This window comes from Pseudophryne corroboree, chromosome 8 (genome assembly GCF_028390025.1).
Source record: "Pseudophryne corroboree isolate aPseCor3 chromosome 8, aPseCor3.hap2, whole genome shotgun sequence".
NCBI classification, from domain to species: Eukaryota; Metazoa; Chordata; class Amphibia; order Anura; family Myobatrachidae; genus Pseudophryne; species Pseudophryne corroboree.
Window position 1 is genome coordinate 491986951 of NC_086451.1, and position 21097 is coordinate 492008047.

The 21097-nt window shown below is 49.7% G+C and overlaps 1 protein-coding gene across 1 annotated transcript in view; it reads right to left on the reverse strand.

Annotated features, from left to right (window-relative positions):
• Positions 1-21097, reverse strand: part of ERCC2 (ERCC excision repair 2, TFIIH core complex helicase subunit) — a 268676-nt gene that overhangs the window by 148645 nt on the left and 98934 nt on the right. The window contains 1 exon segment of the mRNA XM_063938458.1: positions 14837-14955. Coding sequence (XP_063794528.1) covers positions 14837-14955 — 119 coding nt within the window.

A 21097-nucleotide genomic window follows, 5' to 3' on the forward strand; every position in this document is an offset into this window, starting at 1 on the left:
ACTGTGAGACAGAGGGGAGTACACTGTGTGTATGAGACAGAGAGACAGAGATGAGACTGTGAGACAGAGGGGAGTACACTGTGTGTATGAGAGAGACAGAGATGAGACTGTGAGACAGAGGGGAGTACACTGTGTGTATGAGAGAGACAGAGATGAGACTGTGAGACAGAGGGGAGTACACTGTGTGTATGAGAGAGAGAGAGAGAGAGAGAGAGAGAGAGAGAGAGAGAGAGAGAGAGAGATGAGACTGTGAGACAGAGGAGAGTACACTGTGTGTATGAGAGAGACAGAGATGAGATTGTGAGACAGAGGGGAGTACACTGTGTGTATGAGAGAGAGAGACAGAGATGAGACTGTGAGACAGAGGGGAGTACACTGTGTGTATGAGAGAGAGAGAGAGAGAGAGAGAGAGAGAGATGAGACTGTGAGACAGAGGGGAGTACGCTGTGTGTATGAGAGAGAGACAGATGAGACTGTGAGACAGAGGGGAGTACACTGTGTGTATGAGAGAGAGACAGAGATGAGACTGTGAGACAGAGGGGAGTACACTGTGTGTATGAGAGAGAGACAGAGATGAGACTGTGAGACAGAGGGGAGTACACTGTGTGTATGAGACAGAGAGACAGAGATGAGACTGTGAGACAGAGGGGAGTACACTGTGTGTATGAGAGAGACAGAGATGAGACTGTGAGACAGAGGGGAGTACACTGTGTGTATGAGAGAGACAGAGATGAGACTGAGACAGAGGGGAGTATGAGAGAGAGAGAGAGAGAGAGAGAGAGAGAGAGAGAGAGAGAGAGAGAGAGAGAGATGAGACTGTGAGACAGAGGAGAGTACACTGTGTGTATGAGAGAGACAGAGATGAGACTGTGAGACAGAGGGGAGTACACTGTGTGTATGAGAGAGAGAGACAGAGATGAGACTGTGAGACAGAGGGGAGTACACTGTGTGTATGAGAGAGAGAGAGAGAGAGAGAGAGAGAGAGAGAGATGAGACTGTGAGACAGAGGGGAGTACGCTGTGTGTATGAGAGAGAGACAGATGAGACTGTGAGACAGAGGAGAGTACACTGTGTGTATGAGAGACAGAGATGAGACTGTGAGACAGAGAGGAGTACACTGTGTGTATGAGAGACAGAGATGAGACTGTGAGACAGAGGGGAGTACACTGTGTCTATGAGAGAGAGAGAGATGAGACTGTGAGAGAGGGGAGTACACTGTGTGTATGAGAGAGACAGAGATGAGACTGTGAGACAGAGGGGAGTACACTGTGTGTATGAGAGAGAGACAGATGAGACTGTGAGACAGAGAGGAGTACACTGTGTGTATGAGAGTGACAGAGATGAGACTGTAAGACAGGGGAGTACACTGTGTGTATGAGAGAGACAGAGAGGAGACTGTGAGACAGAGAGGAGTACACTGTGTGTATGAGAGAGAGACAGAGATGAGACTGTGAGACAGAGAGGAGTACACTGTGTGTATGAGAGAGACAGAGATGAGACTGTGAGACAGAGGGGAGTACACTGTGTGTATGAGAGAGAGACAGAGATGAGACTGTGAGACAGAGGGGAGTACACTGTGTGTATGAGAGAGAGACAGAGATGAGACGGTGAGACAGAGAAGAGTACACTGTGTGTATGAGAGAGAGAGACAGAGATGAGACGGTGAGACAGAGAGGAGTACACTGTGTGTATGAGAGAGACAGAGATGAGACTGTGAAACAGAGGGGAGTACACTGTGTGTATGAGAGAGAGACAGAGATGAGACTGTGAGACAGAGGGGAGTACACCGTGTGTATGAGAGAGACAGAGATGAGACGGTGAGACAGAGAAGAGTACACTGTGTGTATGAGAGAGAGACAGATGAGACTGTGAGACAGAGAGGAGTACACTGTGTGTATGAGAGAGAGAGAGACAGAGATGAGAGAGAGACAGAGATGAGACTGTGAGACAGAGGAGAGTACACTGTGTGTATGAGAGAGACAGAGATGAGACTGTGAGACAGAGCGGAGTACACTGTGTGTATGAGAGAGAGACAGAGATGAGACTGTGAGACAGAGGGGAGAACACTGTGTGTATGAGAGTGACAGAGATGAGACTGTGAGACAGAGAGGAGTACACTGTGTGTATGAGAGAGACAGAGATGAGACTGTGAGACAGAGGAGAGTACACTGTGTGTATGAGAGAGAGACAGAGATGAGACTGTGAGACAGAGGGGAGTACACTGTGTGTATGAGAGAGAGACAGAGATGAGACTGTGAGACAGAGGGGAGTACACTGTGTGTATGAGAGAGAGACAGAGAAGAGACTGTGAGACAGAGGGGAGTACACTGTGTGTATGAGAGAGAGACAGAGATGAGACTGTGAGACAGAGGGGAGTACACTGTGTGTATGAGAGAGAGACAGAGATGAGAATGTGAGACAGAGAGGAGTACACTGTGTGTATGAGAGAGACAGAGATGAGAATGTGAGACAGAGAGGAGTACACTGTGTGTATGAGAGAGAGACAGAGATGAGACTGTGAGACAGAGGGGAGTACACTGTGTGTATGAGAGAGACACAGAGATGAGACTGTGAGACAGAGAGGAGTACACTGTGTGTATGAGAGACACAGAGATGAGACTGTGAGACAGAGGGGAGTACACTGTGTGTATGAGAGAGAGACAGAGATGAGACTGTGAGACAGAGGGAAGTACACTGTGTGTATGAGAGAGAGACAGAGATGAGACTGTGAGACAGAGGGGAGTACACTGTGTGTATGAGACAGAGAGACAGAGATGAGACTGTGAGACAGAGGGGAGTACACTGTGTGTATGAGAGAGACAGAGATGAGACTGTGAGACAGAGGGGAGTACACTGTGTGTATGAGAGAGACAGAGATGAGACTGTGAGACAGAGGGGAGTACACTGTGTGTATGAGAGAGAGAGAGAGAGAGAGAGAGAGAGAGAGAGAGAGAGAGAGAGAGAGAGAGAGAGAGATGAGACTGTGAGACAGAGGAGAGTACACTGTGTGTATGAGAGAGACAGAGATGAGATTGTGAGACAGAGGGGAGTACACTGTGTGTATGAGAGAGAGAGAGAGAGAGAGAGAGAGAGAGATGAGACTGTGAGACAGAGGGGAGTACGCTGTGTGTATGAGAGAGAGACAGATGAGACTGTGAGACAGAGGGGAGTACACTGTGTGTATGAGAGAGAGACAGAGATGAGACTGTGAGACAGAGGGGAGTACACTGTGTGTATGAGAGAGAGACAGAGATGAGACTGTGAGACAGAGGGGAGTACACTGTGTGTATGAGACAGAGAGACAGAGATGAGACTGTGAGACAGAGGGGAGTACACTGTGTGTATGAGAGAGACAGAGATGAGACTGTGAGACAGAGGGGAGTACACTGTGTGTATGAGAGAGACAGAGATGAGACTGAGACAGAGGGGAGTATGAGAGAGAGAGAGAGAGAGAGAGAGAGAGAGAGAGAGAGAGAGAGAGAGAGATGAGACTGTGAGACAGAGGAGAGTACACTGTGTGTATGAGAGAGACAGAGATGAGACTGTGAGACAGAGGGGAGTACACTGTGTGTATGAGAGAGAGAGACAGAGATGAGACTGTGAGACAGAGGGGAGTACACTGTGTGTATGAGAGAGAGAGAGAGAGAGAGAGAGAGAGAGAGAGATGAGACTGTGAGACAGAGGGGAGTACGCTGTGTGTATGAGAGAGAGACAGATGAGACTGTGAGACAGAGGAGAGTACACTGTGTGTATGAGAGACAGAGATGAGACTGTGAGACAGAGAGGAGTACACTGTGTGTATGAGAGACAGAGATGAGACTGTGAGACAGAGGGGAGTACACTGTGTCTATGAGAGAGAGAGAGATGAGACTGTGAGAGAGGGGAGTACACTGTGTGTATGAGAGAGACAGAGATGAGACTGTGAGACAGAGGGGAGTACACTGTGTGTATGAGAGAGAGACAGATGAGACTGTGAGACAGAGAGGAGTACACTGTGTGTATGAGAGTGACAGAGATGAGACTGTAAGACAGGGGAGTACACTGTGTGTATGAGAGAGACAGAGAGGAGACTGTGAGACAGAGAGGAGTACACTGTGTGTATGAGAGAGAGACAGAGATGAGACTGTGAGACAGAGAGGAGTACACTGTGTGTATGAGAGAGACAGAGATGAGACTGTGAGACAGAGGGGAGTACACTGTGTGTATGAGAGAGAGACAGAGATGAGACTGTGAGACAGAGGGGAGTACACTGTGTGTATGAGAGAGAGACAGAGATGAGACGGTGAGACAGAGAAGAGTACACTGTGTGTATGAGAGAGAGAGACAGAGATGAGACGGTGAGACAGAGAGGAGTACACTGTGTGTATGAGAGAGACAGAGATGAGACTGTGAAACAGAGGGGAGTACACTGTGTGTATGAGAGAGAGACAGAGATGAGACTGTGAGACAGAGGGGAGTACACCGTGTGTATGAGAGAGACAGAGATGAGACGGTGAGACAGAGAAGAGTACACTGTGTGTATGAGAGAGAGACAGATGAGACTGTGAGACAGAGAGGAGTACACTGTGTGTATGAGAGAGAGAGACAGAGATGAGAGAGAGACAGAGATGAGACTGTGAGACAGAGGAGAGTACACTGTGTGTATGAGAGAGACAGAGATGAGACTGTGAGACAGAGCGGAGTACACTGTGTGTATGAGAGAGAGACAGAGATGAGACTGTGAGACAGAGGGGAGAACACTGTGTGTATGAGAGTGACAGAGATGAGACTGTGAGACAGAGGGGAGTACACTGTGTGTATGAGAGAGACAGAGATGAGACTGTGAGACAGAGGAGAGTACACTGTGTGTATGAGAGAGACAGAGATGAGACTGTGAGACAGAGCGGAGTACACTGTGTGTATGAGAGAGAGACAGAGATGAGACTGTGAGACAGAGGGGAGTACACTGTGTGTATGAGAGAGACAGAGAGGAGACTGTGAGACAGAGGGGAGTACACTGTGTGTATGAGAGAGAGAGATGAGACTGTGAGACAGAGGGGAGTACACTGTGTGTATGAGAGAGACAGAGATGAGACTGTGAGACAGAGGGGAGTACACTGTGTGTATGAGAGAGACAGAGATGAGACTGTGAGACAGAGGAGAGTACACTGTGTCTATGAGAGACAGAGATGAGACTGTGAGACAGAGAGGAGTACACTGTGTGTATGAGAGTGACAGAGATGAGACTGTGAGACAGAGGGGAGTACACTGTGTGTATGAGAGAGACAGAGATGAGACTGTGAGACAGAGAGGAGTACACTATGTGTATGAGAGAGAGACAGAGATGAGACTGTGAGACAGAGGGGAGTACACTGTGTGTATGAGAGAGACAGATGAGACTGTGAGACAGAGGGGAGTACACTGTGTGTATGAGAGAGAGACAGAGATGAGACTGTGAGACAGAGCGGAGTACACTGTGTGTATGAGAGAGAGACAGAGATGAGACTGTGAGACAGAGGGGAGTACACTGTGTGTGTGTATGAGAGAGAGACAGATGAGAATGTGAGACAGAGGGGAGTACACTGTGTGTATGAGAGAGACAGAGATGAGACTGTGAGACAGAGAGGAGTACACTATGTGTATGAGAGAGAGACAGAGATGAGACTGTGAGACAGAGGAGAGTACATTGTGTGTATGAGAGAGACAGAGATGAGACTGTGAAACAGAGCGGAGTACACTGTGTGTATGAGAGAGAGACAGAGATGAGACTGTGAGACAGAGGGGAGTACACTGTGTGTATGAGAGTGACAGAGATGAGACTGTGAGACAGGGGAGTACACTGTGTGTATGAGAGAGACAGAGAGGAGACTGTGAGACAGAGAGGAGTACACTGTGTGTATGAGAGAGAGACAGAGATGAGACTGTGAGACAGGGGAGTACACTGTGTGTATGAGAGAGACAGAGAGGAGACTGTGAGACAGAGAGGAGTACACTGTGTGTATGAGAGAGACAGAGAGGAGACTGTGAGACAGAGAGGAGTACACTGTGTGTATGAGAGAGACAGAGATGAGACTGTGAGACAGAGGGGAGTACACTGTGTGTATGAGAGAGACAGAGATGAGACTGTGAGACAGAGGGGAGTACACTGTGTGTATGAGAGAGACAGAGATGAGACTGTGAGACAGAGGGGAGTACACTGTGTGTATGAGAGAGAGACAGAGATGAGATTGTGAGACAGAGGGGAGTACACTGTGTGTATGAGAGAGACAGAGATGAGAATGTGAGACAGAGAGGAGTACACTGTGTGTATGAGAGAGAGACAGAGATGAGACTGTGAGACAGAGGGGAGTACACTGTGTGTATGAGAGAGAGAGACAGATGAGACTGTGAGACAGAGGAGAGTACACTGTGTGTATGAGAGAGACAGATGAGAATGTGAGACAGAGAGGAGTACACTGTGTGTATGAGAGAGAGACAGAGATGAGACTGTGAGACAGAGGGGAGTACACTGTGTGTATGAGAGAGAGACAGAGATGAGACTGTGAGACAGAGGGGAGTACACTGTGTGTATGAGACAGAGAGACAGAGATGAGACTGTGAGACAGAGGGGAGTACACTGTGTGTATGAGAGAGACAGAGATGAGACTGTGAGACAGAGGGGAGTACACTGTGTGTATGAGAGAGACAGAGATGAGAATGTGAGACAGAGAGGAGTACACTGTGTGTATGAGAGAGAGACAGAGATGAGACTGTGAGACAGAGGGGAGTACACTGTGTGTATGAGAGAGACAGAGATGAGACTGTGAGACAGAGGGGAGTACACTGTGTGTATGAGAGAGACAGAGATGAGACTGTGAGACAGAGAGGAGTACACTGTGTGTATGAGAGAGAGACAGAGATGAGACTGTGAGACAGAGGGGAGTACACTGTGTGTATGAGAGACACAGAGATGAGACTGTGAGACAGAGGGGAGTACACTGTGTGTATGAGAGAGAGAGACAGAGATGAGACTGAGACAGAGGGGAGTACACTGTGTGTATGAGAGAGACAGAGATGAGACTGTGAGACAGAGGGGAGTACACTGTGTGTATGAGAGACACAGAGATGAGACTGTGAGACAGAGGGGAGTACACTGTGTGTATGAGAGACACAGAGATGAGACTGTGAGACAGAGGGGAGTACACTGTGTGTATGAGAGAGACAGAGATGAGACTGTGAGACAGACAGGAGTACACTGTGTGTATGAGAGAGAGAGAGAGAGAGAGAGAGAGAGACAGAGATGAGACTGTGAGACAGAGGGGAGTACACTGTGTGTATGAGAGAGACAGAGATGAGACTGTGAGACAGAGGGGAGTACACTGTGTGTATGAGAGACACAGAGATGAGACTGTGAGACAGAGGGGAGTACACTGTGTGTATGAGAGACACAGAGATGAGACTGTGAGACAGAGGGGAGTACACTTTGTGTATGAGAGAGACAGAGATGAGACTGTGAGACAGAGGGGAGTACACTGTGTGTATGAGAGAGAGACAGAGATGAGACTGTGAGACAGAGGGGAGTACACTGTGTGTATGAGAGAGAGAGACAGAGATGAGACTGTGAGACAGAGGGGAGTACACTGTGTGTATGAGAGAGACAGAGATGAGACTGTGAGACAGAGGGGAGTACACTGTGTGTATGAGAGAGAGATGAGACTGTGAGACAGAGAGGAGTACACTGTGTGTATGAGAGAGAGACACAGAGATGAGACTGAGACAGAGGGGAGTACACTGCGTGTATGAGAGAGAGACAGAGATGAGACTGTGAGACAGAGGGGAGTACACTGTGTGTATGAGAGACACAGAGATGAGACTGTGAGACAGAGGGGAGTACACTGTGTGTATGAGACAGAGAGACAGAGATGAGAGAGAGACAGAGATGAGACTGTGAGACAGAGGAGAGTACACTGTGTGTATGAGAGAGACAGAGATGAGACTGTGAGACAGAGGGGAGTACACTGTGTGTATGAGAGAGAGACACAGAGATGAGACTGTGAGACAGAGGGGAGTACACTGTGTGTATGAGAGAGAGACACAGAGATGAGACTGTGAGACAGAGGGGAGTACATTGTGTGTATGAGAGAGACAGAGATGAGACTGTGAGACAGAGGGGAGTACACTGTGTGTATGAGAGAGACAGAGATGAGACTGTGAGACAGAGAGGAGTACACTGTGTGTATGAGAGAGAGACACAGAGATGAGACTGTGAGACAGAGGGGAGTACACTGTGTGTATGAGAGAGACAGAGATGAGACTGTGAGACAGAGGGGAGTACACTGTGTGTATGAGAGAGAGACACAGAGATGAGACTGTGAGACAGAGGGGAGTACACTGTGTGTATGAGAGAGAGACACAGAGATGAGACTGTGAGACAGAGAGGAGTACACTGTGTGTATGAGAGAGAGACAGAGATGAGACTGTGAGACAGAGGGGAGTACACTGTGTGTATGAGAGAGAGACACAGAGATGAGACTGTGAGACAGAGGGGAGTACACTGTGTGTATGAGAGAGAGACACAGAGATGAGACTGTGAGACAGAGGGGAGTACACTGTGTGTATGAGAGAGACAGAGATGAGACTGTGAGACAGAGGGGAGTACACTGTGTGTATGAGAGAGAGACGGAGATGAGACTGTGAGACAGAGGAGAGTACACTGTGTCTATGAGAGACAGAGATGAGACTGTGAGACAAAGGGGAGTACACTGTGTGTATGAGAGAGACAGAGATGAGACTGTGAGACAGAGGGGAGTACACTGTGTGTATGAGAGAGACAGAGATGAGACTGTGAGACAGAGGAGAGTACACTGTGAGTATGAGAGAGAGACAGATGAGACTGTGAGACAGAGGGGAGTACACTGTGTGTATGAGAGAGACAGATGAGAATGTGAGACAGTGGGGAGTACACTGTGTGTATGAGAGAGAGACAGAGATGAGAATGTGAGACAGAGGGGAGTACACTGTGAGTATGAGAGAGAGAGAGAGAGAGAGAGAGAGATGAGACTGTGAGACAGAGGGGAGTACACTGTGTGTATGAGAGAGACAGATGAGAATGTGAGACAGTGGGGAGTACACTGTGTGTATGAGAGAGAGACAGAGATGAGAATGTGAGACAGAGGGGAGTACACTGTGTGTATGAGAGAGACAGATGAGAATGTGAGACAGTGGGGAGTACACTGTGTGTATGAGAGAGAGAGATGAGACTGTGAGACAGAGGGGAGTACACTGTGTGTATGAGAGAGACAGATGAGAATGTGAGACAGTGGGGAGTACACTGTGTGTATGAGAGAGAGACAGAGATGAGAATGTGAGACAGAGGGGAGTACACTGTGTGTATGAGAGAGACAGATGAGACTGTGAGACAGAGGGGAGTACACTGTGTGTATGAGAGAGAGACAGAGATGAGACTGTGAGACAGAGGGGAGTACACTGTGTGTATGAGAGAGACAGAGATGAGACTGAGACAGAGGGGAGTACACTGTGTGTATGAGAGAGAGACAGAGATGAGAGTGTGAGACAGAGAGGAGTACACTGTGAGTATGAGAGAGAGACAGATGAGACTGTGAGACAGAGGGGAGTACACTGTGTGTATGAGAGAGACAGATGAGAATGTGAGACAGTGGGGAGTACACTGTGTGTATGAGAGAGAGACAGAGATGAGAATGTGAGACAGAGGGGAGTACACTGTGAGTATGAGAGAGAGAGAGAGAGAGAGAGAGATGAGACTGTGAGACAGAGGGGAGTACACTGTGTGTATGAGAGAGACAGATGAGAATGTGAGACAGTGGGGAGTACACTGTGTGTATGAGAGAGAGACAGAGATGAGAATGTGAGACAGAGGGGAGTACACTGTGTGTATGAGAGAGACAGATGAGAATGTGAGACAGTGGGGAGTACACTGTGTGTATGAGAGAGAGAGAGATGAGACTGTGAGACAGAGGGGAGTACACTGTGTGTATGAGAGAGACAGATGAGAATGTGAGACAGTGGGGAGTACACTGTGTGTATGAGAGAGAGACAGAGATGAGAATGTGAGACAGAGGGGAGTACACTGTGTGTATGAGAGAGACAGATGAGAATGTGAGACAGTGGGGAGTACACTGTGTGTATGAGAGAGAGAGAGAGAGATGAGACTGTGAGACAGAGGGGAGTACACTGTGTGTATGAGAGAGACAGATGAGAATGTGAGACAGTGGGGAGTACACTGTGTGTATGAGAGAGAGACAGAGATGAGAATGTGAGACAGAGGGGAGTACACTGTGTGTATGAGAGAGACAGATGAGACTGTGAGACAGAGGGGAGTACACTGTGTGTATGAGAGAGACAGAGATGAGACTGTGAGACAGAGGGGAGTACACTGTGTGTATGAGAGAGAGACAGAGATGAGAGTGTGAGACAGAGAGGAGTACACTGTGAGTATGAGAGAGAGACAGATGAGACTGTGAGACAGAGGGGAGTACACTGTGTGTATGAGAGAGACAGATGAGAATGTGAGACAGTGGGGAGTACACTGTGTGTATGAGAGAGAGAGAGAGAGAGAGATGAGACTGTGAGAGAGGGGAGTACACTGTGTGTATGAGAGAGACAGAGATGAGAGTGTGAGACAGAGAGGAGTACACTGTGAGTATGAGAGAGAGACAGATGAGACTGTGAGACAGAGGGGAGTACACTGTGTGTATGAGAGAGACAGATGAGAATGTGAGACAGTGGGGAGTACACTGTGTGTATGAGAGAGAGAGAGAGAGAGAGAGATGAGACTGTGAGACAGTGGGGAGTACACTGTGTGTATGAGAGAGAGAGAGATGAGACTGTGAGACAGAGGGGAGTACACTGTGTGTATGAGAGAGAGACAGAGATGAGACTGTGAGACAGAGGAGAGTACACTGTGTGTATGAGAGAGAGACAGATGAGAGAGAGACAGAGATGAGACTGTGAGACAGAGGAGAGTACATTGTGTGTATGAGAGAGACAGAGATGAGACTGTGAAACAGAGCGGAGTACACTGTGTGTATGAGAGAGACAGATGAGAATGTGAGACAGTGGGGAGTACACTGTGTGTATGAGAGAGAGAGAGAGAGAGAGAGATGAGACTGTGAGACAGTGGGGAGTACACTGTGTGTATGAGAGAGAGAGAGATGAGACTGTGAGACAGAGGGGAGTACACTGTGTGTATGAGAGAGAGACAGAGATGAGACTGTGAGACAGAGGGGAGTACACTGTGTGTATGAGAGAGACAGATGAGAATGTGAGACAGTGGGGAGTACACTGTGTGTATGAGAGAGAGACAGAGATGAGAATGTGAGACAGAGGGGAGTACACTGTGTGTATGAGAGAGACAGAGATGAGACTGTGAGACAGAGGAGAGTACACTGTGAGTATGAGAGAGACAGATGAGAATGTGAGACAGTGGGGAGTACACTGTGTGTATGAGAGAGAGACAGAGATGAGAATGTGAGACAGAGGGGAGTACACTGTGAGTATGAGAGAGAGAGAGACAGAGATGAGACTGTGAGACAGAGGGGAGTACACTGTGTGTATGAGAGAGACAGATGAGAATGTGAGATAGTGGGGAGTACACTGTGTGTATGAGAGAGAGACAGAGATGAGAATGTGAGACAGAGGAGAGTACACTGTGTGTATGAGAGAGAGACAGAGATGAGAATGTGAGACAGAGGGGAGTACACTGTGTGTATGAGAGAGACAGATGAGACTGTGAGACAGAGGGGAGTACACTGTGTGTATGAGAGAGAGACAGAGATGAGACTGTGAGACAGAGGGGAGTACACTGTGTGTATGAGAGAGACAGAGATGAGACTGTGAGACAGAGGGGAGTACACTGTGTGTATGAGAGAGAGACAGAGATGAGAGTGTGAGACAGAGAGGAGTACACTGTGAGTATGAGAGAGAGACAGATGAGACTGTGAGACAGAGGGGAGTACACTGTGTGTATGAGAGAGACAGATGAGAATGTGAGACAGTGGGGAGTACACTGTGTGTATGAGAGAGAGACAGAGATGAGAATGTGAGACAGAGGGGAGTACACTGTGTGTATGAGAGAGACAGATGAGAATGTGAGACAGTGGGGAGTACACTGTGTGTATGAGAGAGAGAGAGAGAGATGAGACTGTGAGACAGAGGGGAGTACACTGTGTGTATGAGAGAGACAGATGAGAATGTGAGACAGTGGGGAGTACACTGTGTGTATGAGAGAGAGACAGAGATGAGAATGTGAGACAGAGGGGAGTACACTGTGTGTATGAGAGAGACAGATGAGACTGTGAGACAGAGGAGAGTACACTGAGTATGAGAGAGACAGATGAGAATGTGAGACAGTGGGGAGTACACTGTGTGTATGAGAGAGAGACAGAGATGAGAATGTGAGACAGAGGGGAGTACACTGTGAGTATGAGAGAGAGAGAGAGAGAGAGAGAGATGAGACTGTGAGACAGAGGGGAGTACACTGTGTGTATGAGAGAGACAGATGAGAATGTGAGACAGTGGGGAGTACACTGTGTGTATGAGAGAGAGACAGAGATGAGAATGTGAGACAGAGGAGAGTACACTGTGTGTATGAGAGAGAGACAGAGATGAGACTGTGAGACAGAGGGGAGTACACTGTGTGTATGAGAGAGACAGAGATGAGACTGTGAGACAGAGGGGAGTACACTGTGTGTATGAGAGAGACAGATGAGAATGTGAGACAGTGGGGAGTACACTGTGTGTATGAGAGAGAGAGAGAGAGAGATGAGACTGTGAGACAGAGGGGAGTACACTGTGTGTATGAGAGAGACAGATGAGAATGTGAGACAGTGGGGAGTACACTGTGTGTATGAGAGAGAGACAGAGATGAGAATGTGAGACAGAGGGGAGTACACTGTGTGTATGAGAGAGACAGAGATGAGACTGTGAGACAGAGGAGAGTACACTGTGTGTATAAGAGAGACAGATGAGAATGTGAGACAGTGGGGAGTACACTGTGTGTATGAGAGAGAGAGAGAGAGATGAGACTGTGAGACAGAGGGGAGTACACTGTGTGTATGAGAGAGACAGATGAGAATGTGAGACAGTGGGGAGTACACTGTGTGTATGAGAGAGAGACAGAGATGAGAATGTGAGACAGAGGGGAGTACACTGTGTGTATGAGAGAGACAGATGAGACTGTGAGACAGAGGGGAGTACACTGTGTGTATGAGAGAGAGACAGAGATGAGACTGTGAGACAGAGGGGAGTACACTGTGTGTATGAGAGAGACAGATGAGACTGTGAGACAGAGGGGAGTACACTGTGTGTATGAGAGAGAGAGAGAGAGAGAGAGAGAGAGAGAGAGAGATGAGACTGTGAGACAGAGGGGAGTACACTGTGTGTATGAGAGAGACAGATGAGAATGTGAGACAGTGGGGAGTACACTGTGTGTATGAGAGAGACAGATGAGACTGTGAGACAGAGAGGAGTACACTGTGTGTATGAGAGAGACAGATGAGACTGTGAGACAGAGAGGAGTACACTGTGTGTATGAGAGAGAGACAGAGATGAGAGTGTGAGACAGAGAGGAGTACACTGTGTGTATGAGAGAGACAGATGAGAATGTGAGACAGTGGGGAGTACACTGTGTGTATGAGAGAGAGAGAGAGAGATGAGACTGTGAGACAGAGGGGAGTACACTGTGTGTATGAGAGAGACAGATGAGAATGTGAGACAGTGGGGAGTACACTGTGTGTATGAGAGAGAGACAGAGATGAGAATGTGAGACAGAGGGGAGTACACTGTGTGTATGAGAGAGAGAGAGAGAGAGATGAGACTGTGAGACAGAGGGGAGTACACTGTGTGTATGAGAGAGACAGATGAGAATGTGAGACAGTGGGGAGTACACTGTGTGTATGAGAGAGAGACAGAGATGAGAATGTGAGACAGAGGGGAGTACACTGTGTGTATGAGAGAGACAGATGAGACTGTGAGACAGAGAGGAGTACACTGTGTGTATGAGAGAGAGACAGAGATGAGAATGTGAGACAGAGGGGAGTACACTGTGTGTATGAGACAGAGACAGATGAGACTGTGAGACAGAGGGGAGTACACTGTGAGTATGAGAGAGAGACAGATGAGACTGTGAGACAGAGGGGAGTACACTGTGTGTATGAGAGAGAGACAGAGATGAGACTGTGAGACAGAGGAGAGTACACTGTGTGTATGAGAGAGAGACACAGAGATGAGACTGTGAGACAGAGGGGAGTACACTGTGTGTATGAGAGAGAGACACAGAGATGAGACTGTGAGACAGAGGGGAGTACACTGTGTGTATGAGAGAGACAGAGATGAGACTGTGAGACAGAGGGGAGTACACTGTGTGTATGAGAGAGAGACAGAGATGAGAGTGTGAGACAGAGAGGAGTACACTGTGAGTATGAGAGAGAGACAGATGAGACTGTGAGACAGAGGGGAGTACACTGTGTGTATGAGAGAGACAGATGAGAATGTGAGACAGTGGGGAGTACACTGTGTGTATGAGAGAGAGAGAGAGAGATGAGACTGTGAGACAGAGGGGAGTACACTGTGTGTATGAGAGAGACAGAGATGAGAGTGTGAGACAGAGAGGAGTACACTGTGAGTATGAGAGAGAGACAGATGAGACTGTGAGACAGTGGGGAGTACACTGTGTGTATGAGAGAGAGAGACAGAGATGAGACTGTGAGACAGAGAGGAGTACACTGTGTGTATGAGAGAGAGACAGAGATGAGACTGTGAGACAGAGGAGAGTACACTGTGTGTATGAGAGAGAGACAGAGATGTAGTACGGGAGGACACTTATCATGGAGGGACTTACCTTTGGTGTATGTACTGACGAGGGTGGCAAAGTTGGTGATCAGGGTAAGAGGCGAGAGGTCGGTAATATCTGCGATCTCAAGAGTGCGTGTAAGGGAGCGTAGACGTTCCGCACAGAACCTGCAATATAGACAGCACTTCTTCAACGCTCTGGTGTCTGTGAAAGAACGGCCTAATAAACCTGGACACGCAGCTATGTGAAGCAGAGAGCACCACTTATGTGATTCAGCGTTTCCCACACTCCAGGGTTCACCTTTACCCATGCTTGGGCTCAGGTAACTTAATTAGTACTGCAAGCAATTTGATTTAATCACCTGAATTTAAGAATGGATAGCCTTAAAACCTGGAATGTAATGGCGGAGTATGGGAAACTCTGGCTTAGAATAAAAGGTGCGTACACACTATACAGGCACGTATCACACTGCGATACTGACGCGCGCTCCCGCGGGGTCGGTATCGCAAGAAAAATAGACAGACGCAAGACAACTTTGGCTAGAAAGTGTACAATCTAGCTTCTAGTATAGTCAGAATCGCACCGGCTGTATAGTCAGTATCAGTGGTTCTGGGATCCGGGGAATCGCATTCAGCCAGAATCGCACCGGGTGTATAGTCAGTATCAGTGGTTCTGGGATCCAGGGAGTTCTAGGGGAATCGCATTCAGCCAGAATCGCACCGGGTGTATAGTCAGTATCAGTGGTTCTGGGATCCGGGGAGATCAGGGGAATCACATTCAGCCAGAATCGCACCGGGTGTATAGTCAGTATCAGTGGTTCTGGGATCCGGGGAGATCAGGGGAATCGCATTCAGCCAGAATCGCACCGGGTGTATAGTCAGTATCAGTGGTTCTAGGATCCGGGGAGTTCAGGGGAATCGCATTCAGCCAGAATCGCACCGGGTGTATAGTCAGTATCAGTGGTTCTGGGATCCGGGGAGATCAGGGGAATCACATTCAGCCAGAATCGCACCGGGTGTATAGTCAGTATCAGTGGTTCTAGGATCCGGGGAGTTCAGGGGAATCGCATTCAGCCAGAATCGCATCGGGTGTATAGTCAGTATCAGTGGTTCTGGGATCCGGGGAGATCAGGGGAATCGCATTCAGCCAGAATCGCACCGGGTGTATAGTCAGTATCAGTGGTTCTGGGATCCGGGGAGTTCTAGGGGAATCACATTCAGCCAAAATCGCACCGGGTGTATAGTCAGTATCAGTGGTTCTGGGATCTGGGGAGATCAGGGGAATCACATTCAGCCAGAATCGCACCGGGTGTATAGTCAGTATCAGTGGTTCTGGGATCCGGGGAGATCAGGGGAATCACATTCAGCCAGAATCGCACCGGGTGTATAGTCAGTATCAGTGGTTCTAGGATCCGGGGAGTTCAGGGGAATCGCATTCAGCCAGAATCGCATCGGGTGTATAGTCAGTATCAGTGGTTCTGGGATCCGGGGAGATCAGGGGAATCGCATTCAGCCAGAATCGCACCGGGTGTATAGTCAGTATCAGTGGTTCTGGGATACGGGGAGTTCTAGGGGAATCACATTCAGCCAGAATCGCACCGGGTGTATAGTCAGTATCAGTGGTTCTGGGATCCGGGGAGATCAGGGGAATCACATTCAGCCAGAATCGCACCGGGTGTATAGTCAGTATCAGTGGTTCTGGGATCCGGGGAGATCAGGGGAATCACATTCAGCCAGAATCGCACCGGGTGTATAGTCAGTATCAGTGGTTCTGGGATCCGGGGAGTTCTAGGGGAATCTCATTCAGCCAGAATCGCACCGGGTGTATAGTCAGTATCAGTGGTTCTGGGATCCGGGGAGATCAGGGGAATCACATTCAGCCAGAATCGCACCGGGTGTATAGTCAGTATCAGTGGTTCTGGGATCCGGGGAGTTCTAGGGGAATCACATTCAGCCAGAATCGCACCGGGTGTATAGTCAGTATCAGTGGTTCTGGGATCCGGGGAGATCAGGGGAATCGTATTCAGCCAGAATCGCACCGGGTGTATAGTCAGTATCAGTGGTTCTGGGATCCGGGGAGATCAGGGGAATCGCATTCAGCCAGAATCGCACCGGGTGTATAGTCAGTATCAGTGGTTCTGGGATCCGGGGAGATCAGGGGAATCGTATTCAGCCAGAATCGCACCGGGTGTATAGTCAGTATCAGTGGTTCTGGGATCCGGGGAGATCAGGGGAATCGTATTCAGCCAGAATCGCACCGGGTGTATAGTCAGTATCAGTGGTTCTGGGATCCGGGGAGTTCTAGGGGAATCGCATTCAGCCAGAATCGCACCGGGTGTATAGTCAGTATCAGTGGTTCTGGGATCCGGGGAGATCAGGGGAATCGTATTCAGCCAGAATCGCACCGGGTGTATAGTCAGTATCAGTGGTTCTGGGATCCGGGGAGATCAGGGGAATCGCATTCAGCCAGAATCGCACCGGGTGTATAGTCAGTATCAGTGGTTCTGGGATCCGGGGAGATCAGGGGAATCGCATTCAGCCAGAATCGCACCAGGTGTATAGTCAGTATCAGTGGTTCTGGGATCCGGGGAGATCAGGGGAATCGCATTCAGCCAGAATCGCACCGGGTGTATAGTCAGTATCAGTGGTTCTGGGATCCGGGGAGTTCTAGGGGAATCACATTCAGCCAGAATCGCACCGGGTGTATAGTCAGTATCAGTGGTTCTGGGATCCGGGGAGATCAGGGGAATCGCATTCAGCCAGAATCGCACCGGGTGTATAGTCAGTATCAGTGGTTCTGGGATCCGGGGAGTTCTAGGGGAATCGCATTCAGCCAGAATCGCACCGGGTGTATAGTCAGTATCAGTGGTTCTGGGATCCGGGGAGTTCTAGGGGAATCGCATTCAGCCAGAATCGCACCGGGTGTATAGTCAGTATCAGTGGTTCTGGGATCCGGGGAGATCAGGGGAATCACATTCAGCCAGAATCGCACCGGGTGTATAGTCAGTATCAGTGGTTCTGGGATCCGGGGAGATCAGGGGAATCGCATTCAGCCAGAATCGCACCGGGTGTATAGTCAGTATCAGTGGTTCTGGGATCCGGGGAGATCAGGGGAATCGCATTCAGCCAGAATCGCACCGGGTGTATAGTCAGTATCAGTGGTTCTGGGATCCGGGGAGTTCAGGGGAATCGCATTCAGTCAGAATCACACCGGATGTATAGTCAGTATCAGTGGTTCTGGGATCCGGGGAGATCAGGGGAATCGCATTCAGCCAGAATCGCACCGGGTGTATAGTCAGTATCAGTGGTTCTGGGATCCGGGGAGTTCAGGGGAATCGCATTCAGCCAGAATCGCACCAGGTGTATAGTCAGTATCAGTGGTTCTGGGATCCGGGGAGATCAGGGGAATCGCATTCAGCCAGAATCGCACCGGGTGTATAGTCAGTATCAGTGGTTCTGGGATCCGGGGAGTTCAGGGGAATCGCATTCAGTCAGAATCGCACCGGGCATATAGTCAGTATCAGTGGTTCTGGGATCCGGGGAGATCAGGGGAATCGCATTCAGCCAGAATCGCACCGGGTGTATAGTCAGTATCAGTGGTTCTGGGATCCGGGGAGATCAGGGGAATCGCATTCAGCCAGAATCGCACCGGGTGTCTAGTCCGTATTAGTGGTTCTGGGATCCGGGGAGATCAGGGGAATCGCAGTCAGCCACAATCGCACCAGTTGTATAGTCAGTATCAGTGGTTCTAGGATCCGGGGAGTTCTAGGGGAATCGCATTCAGCCAGAATCGCACCGGGTGTATAGTCAGTATCAGTGGTTCTGGGATCCGGGGAGTTCAGGGGAATCGCATTCAGCCAGAATCGCACCGGGTGTATAGTCAGTATCAGTGGTTCTGGGATCCGGGGAGATCAGGGGAATCGCATTCAGCCAGAATCGCACCGGGTGTATAGTCAGTATCAGTGGTTCTGGGATCCCGGGAGATCAGGGGAATCGCATTCAGCCAGAATCGCACCGGGTGTATAGTCAGTATCAGTGGTTCTGGGATCCGGGGAGATCAGGGGAATCGCATTCAGCCAGAATCGCACCGGGTGTATAGTCAGTATCAGTGGTTCTGGGATCCGGGGAGATCACGGGAATCGCATTCAGCCAGAATCGCACCGGGTGTATAGTCAGTATCAGTGGTTCTGGGATCCAGGGAGATCAGGGGAATCGCATTCAGCCAGAATCGCACCGGGTGTATAGTCAGTATCAGTGGTTCTGGGATCCGGGGAGATCAGGGGAATCGCATTCAGCCAGAATCGCACCGGGTGTATAGTCAGTATCAGTGGTTCTGGGATTCGGGGAGTTCAGGGGAATCGCATTCAGCCAGAATCGCACCGGGTGTATAGTCAGTATCAGTGGTTCTGGAATCCGGGGAGATCAGGGGAATCGCATTCAGCCAGAATCGCACCGGGTGTATAGTCAGTATCAGTGGTTCTGGGATCCGGGGAGATCAGGGGAATCGCATTCAGTCAGAATCACACCGGGTGTATAGTCAGTATCAGTGGTTCTGGGATCTGGGGAGATCAGGGGAATCGCATTTAGCCAGAATCGCACCGGGTGTATAGTCAGTATCAGTGGTTCTGGGATCCGGGGAGATCAGGGGAATCGCATTCAGCCAGAATCGCACCGGGTGTATAGTCAGTATCAGTGGTTCTGGGATCCGGGGAGATCAGGGGAATCGCATTCAGCCAGAATCGCACCGGGTGTATAGTCAGTATCAGTGGTTCTGGGATCCGGGGAGATCAGGGGAATCGCATTCAGCCAGAATCGCACCGGGTGTATAGTCAGTATCAGTGGTTCTGGGATCCGGGGAGATCAGGGGAATCGCATTCAGCCAGAATCGCACCGGGTGTATTGTCAGTATCAGTGGTTCTGGGATCCGGGTAGTTCAGGGGAATCGCATTCAGCCAGAATCGCACCGGGTGTATAGTCAGTATCAGTGGTTCTGGGATCCGGGGAGATCAGGGGAATCGCATTCAGCCAGAATCGCACCGGGTGTATAGTCAGTATCAGTGGTTCTGGGATCCGGGGAGTTCAGGGGAATCGCATTCAGTCAGAATCGCACCGGGCATATAGTCAGTATCAGTGGTTCTGGGATCCGGGGAGATCAGGGGAATCGCATTCAGCCAGAATCGCACCGGGTGTATAGTCAGTATCAGTGGTTCTGGGATCCGGGGAGTTCAGGGGAATCGCATTCAGCCAGAATCGCACCGGGTGTATAGTCAGTATCAGTGGTTCTGGGATCCCGGGAGATCAGTGGAATCGCATTCAGCCAGAATCGCACCGGGTGTCTAGTCCGTATTAGTGGTTCTGGGATCCGGGGAGATCAGGGGAATCGCAGTCAGCCACAATCGCACCAGTTGTATAGTCAGTATCAGTGGTTCTAGGATCCGGGGAGTTCTAGGGGAATCGCATTCAGCCAGAATCGCACCGGGTGTATAGTCAGTATCAGTGGTTCTGGGATCCGGGGAGATCAGGGGAATCGCATTCAGCCAGAATCGCACCGGGTGTATAGTCAGTATCAGTGGTTCTGGGATTCGGGGAGTTCAGGGGAATCGCATTCAGCCAGAATCGCACCGGGTGTATAGTCAGTATCAGTGGTTCTGGAATCCGGGGAGATCAGGGGAATCGCATTCAGCCAGAATCGCACCGGGTGTATAGTCAGTATCAGTGGTTCTGGGATCCGGGGAGATCAGGGGAATCGCATTCAGTCAGAATCACACCGGGTGTATAGTCAGTATCAGTGGTTCTGGGATCTGGGGAGATCAGGGGAATCGCATTTAGCCAGAATCGCACCGGGTGTATAGTCAGTATCAGTGGTTCTGGGATCCGGGGAGATCAGGGGAATCGCATTCAGCCAGAATCGCACCGGGTGTATTGTCAGTATCAGTGGTTCTGGGATCCGGGTAGTTCAGGGGAATCGCATTCAGCCAGAATCGCACCGGGTGTATAGTCAGTATCAGTGGTTCTGGGATCCGGGGAGATCAGGGGAATCGCATTCAGCCAGAATCGCACCGGGTGTATAGTCAGTATCAGTGGTTCTGGGATCCGGGGAGTTCAGGGGAATCGCATTCAGTCAGAATCGCACCGGGCATATAGTCAGTATCAGTGGTTCTGGGATCCGGGGAGATCAGGGGAATCGCATTCAGCCAGAATCGCACCGGGTGTATAGTCAGTATCAGTGGTTCTGGGATCCGGGGAGATCAGGGGAATCGCATTCAGCCAGAATCGCACCGGGTGTATAGTCAGTATCAGTGGTTCTGGG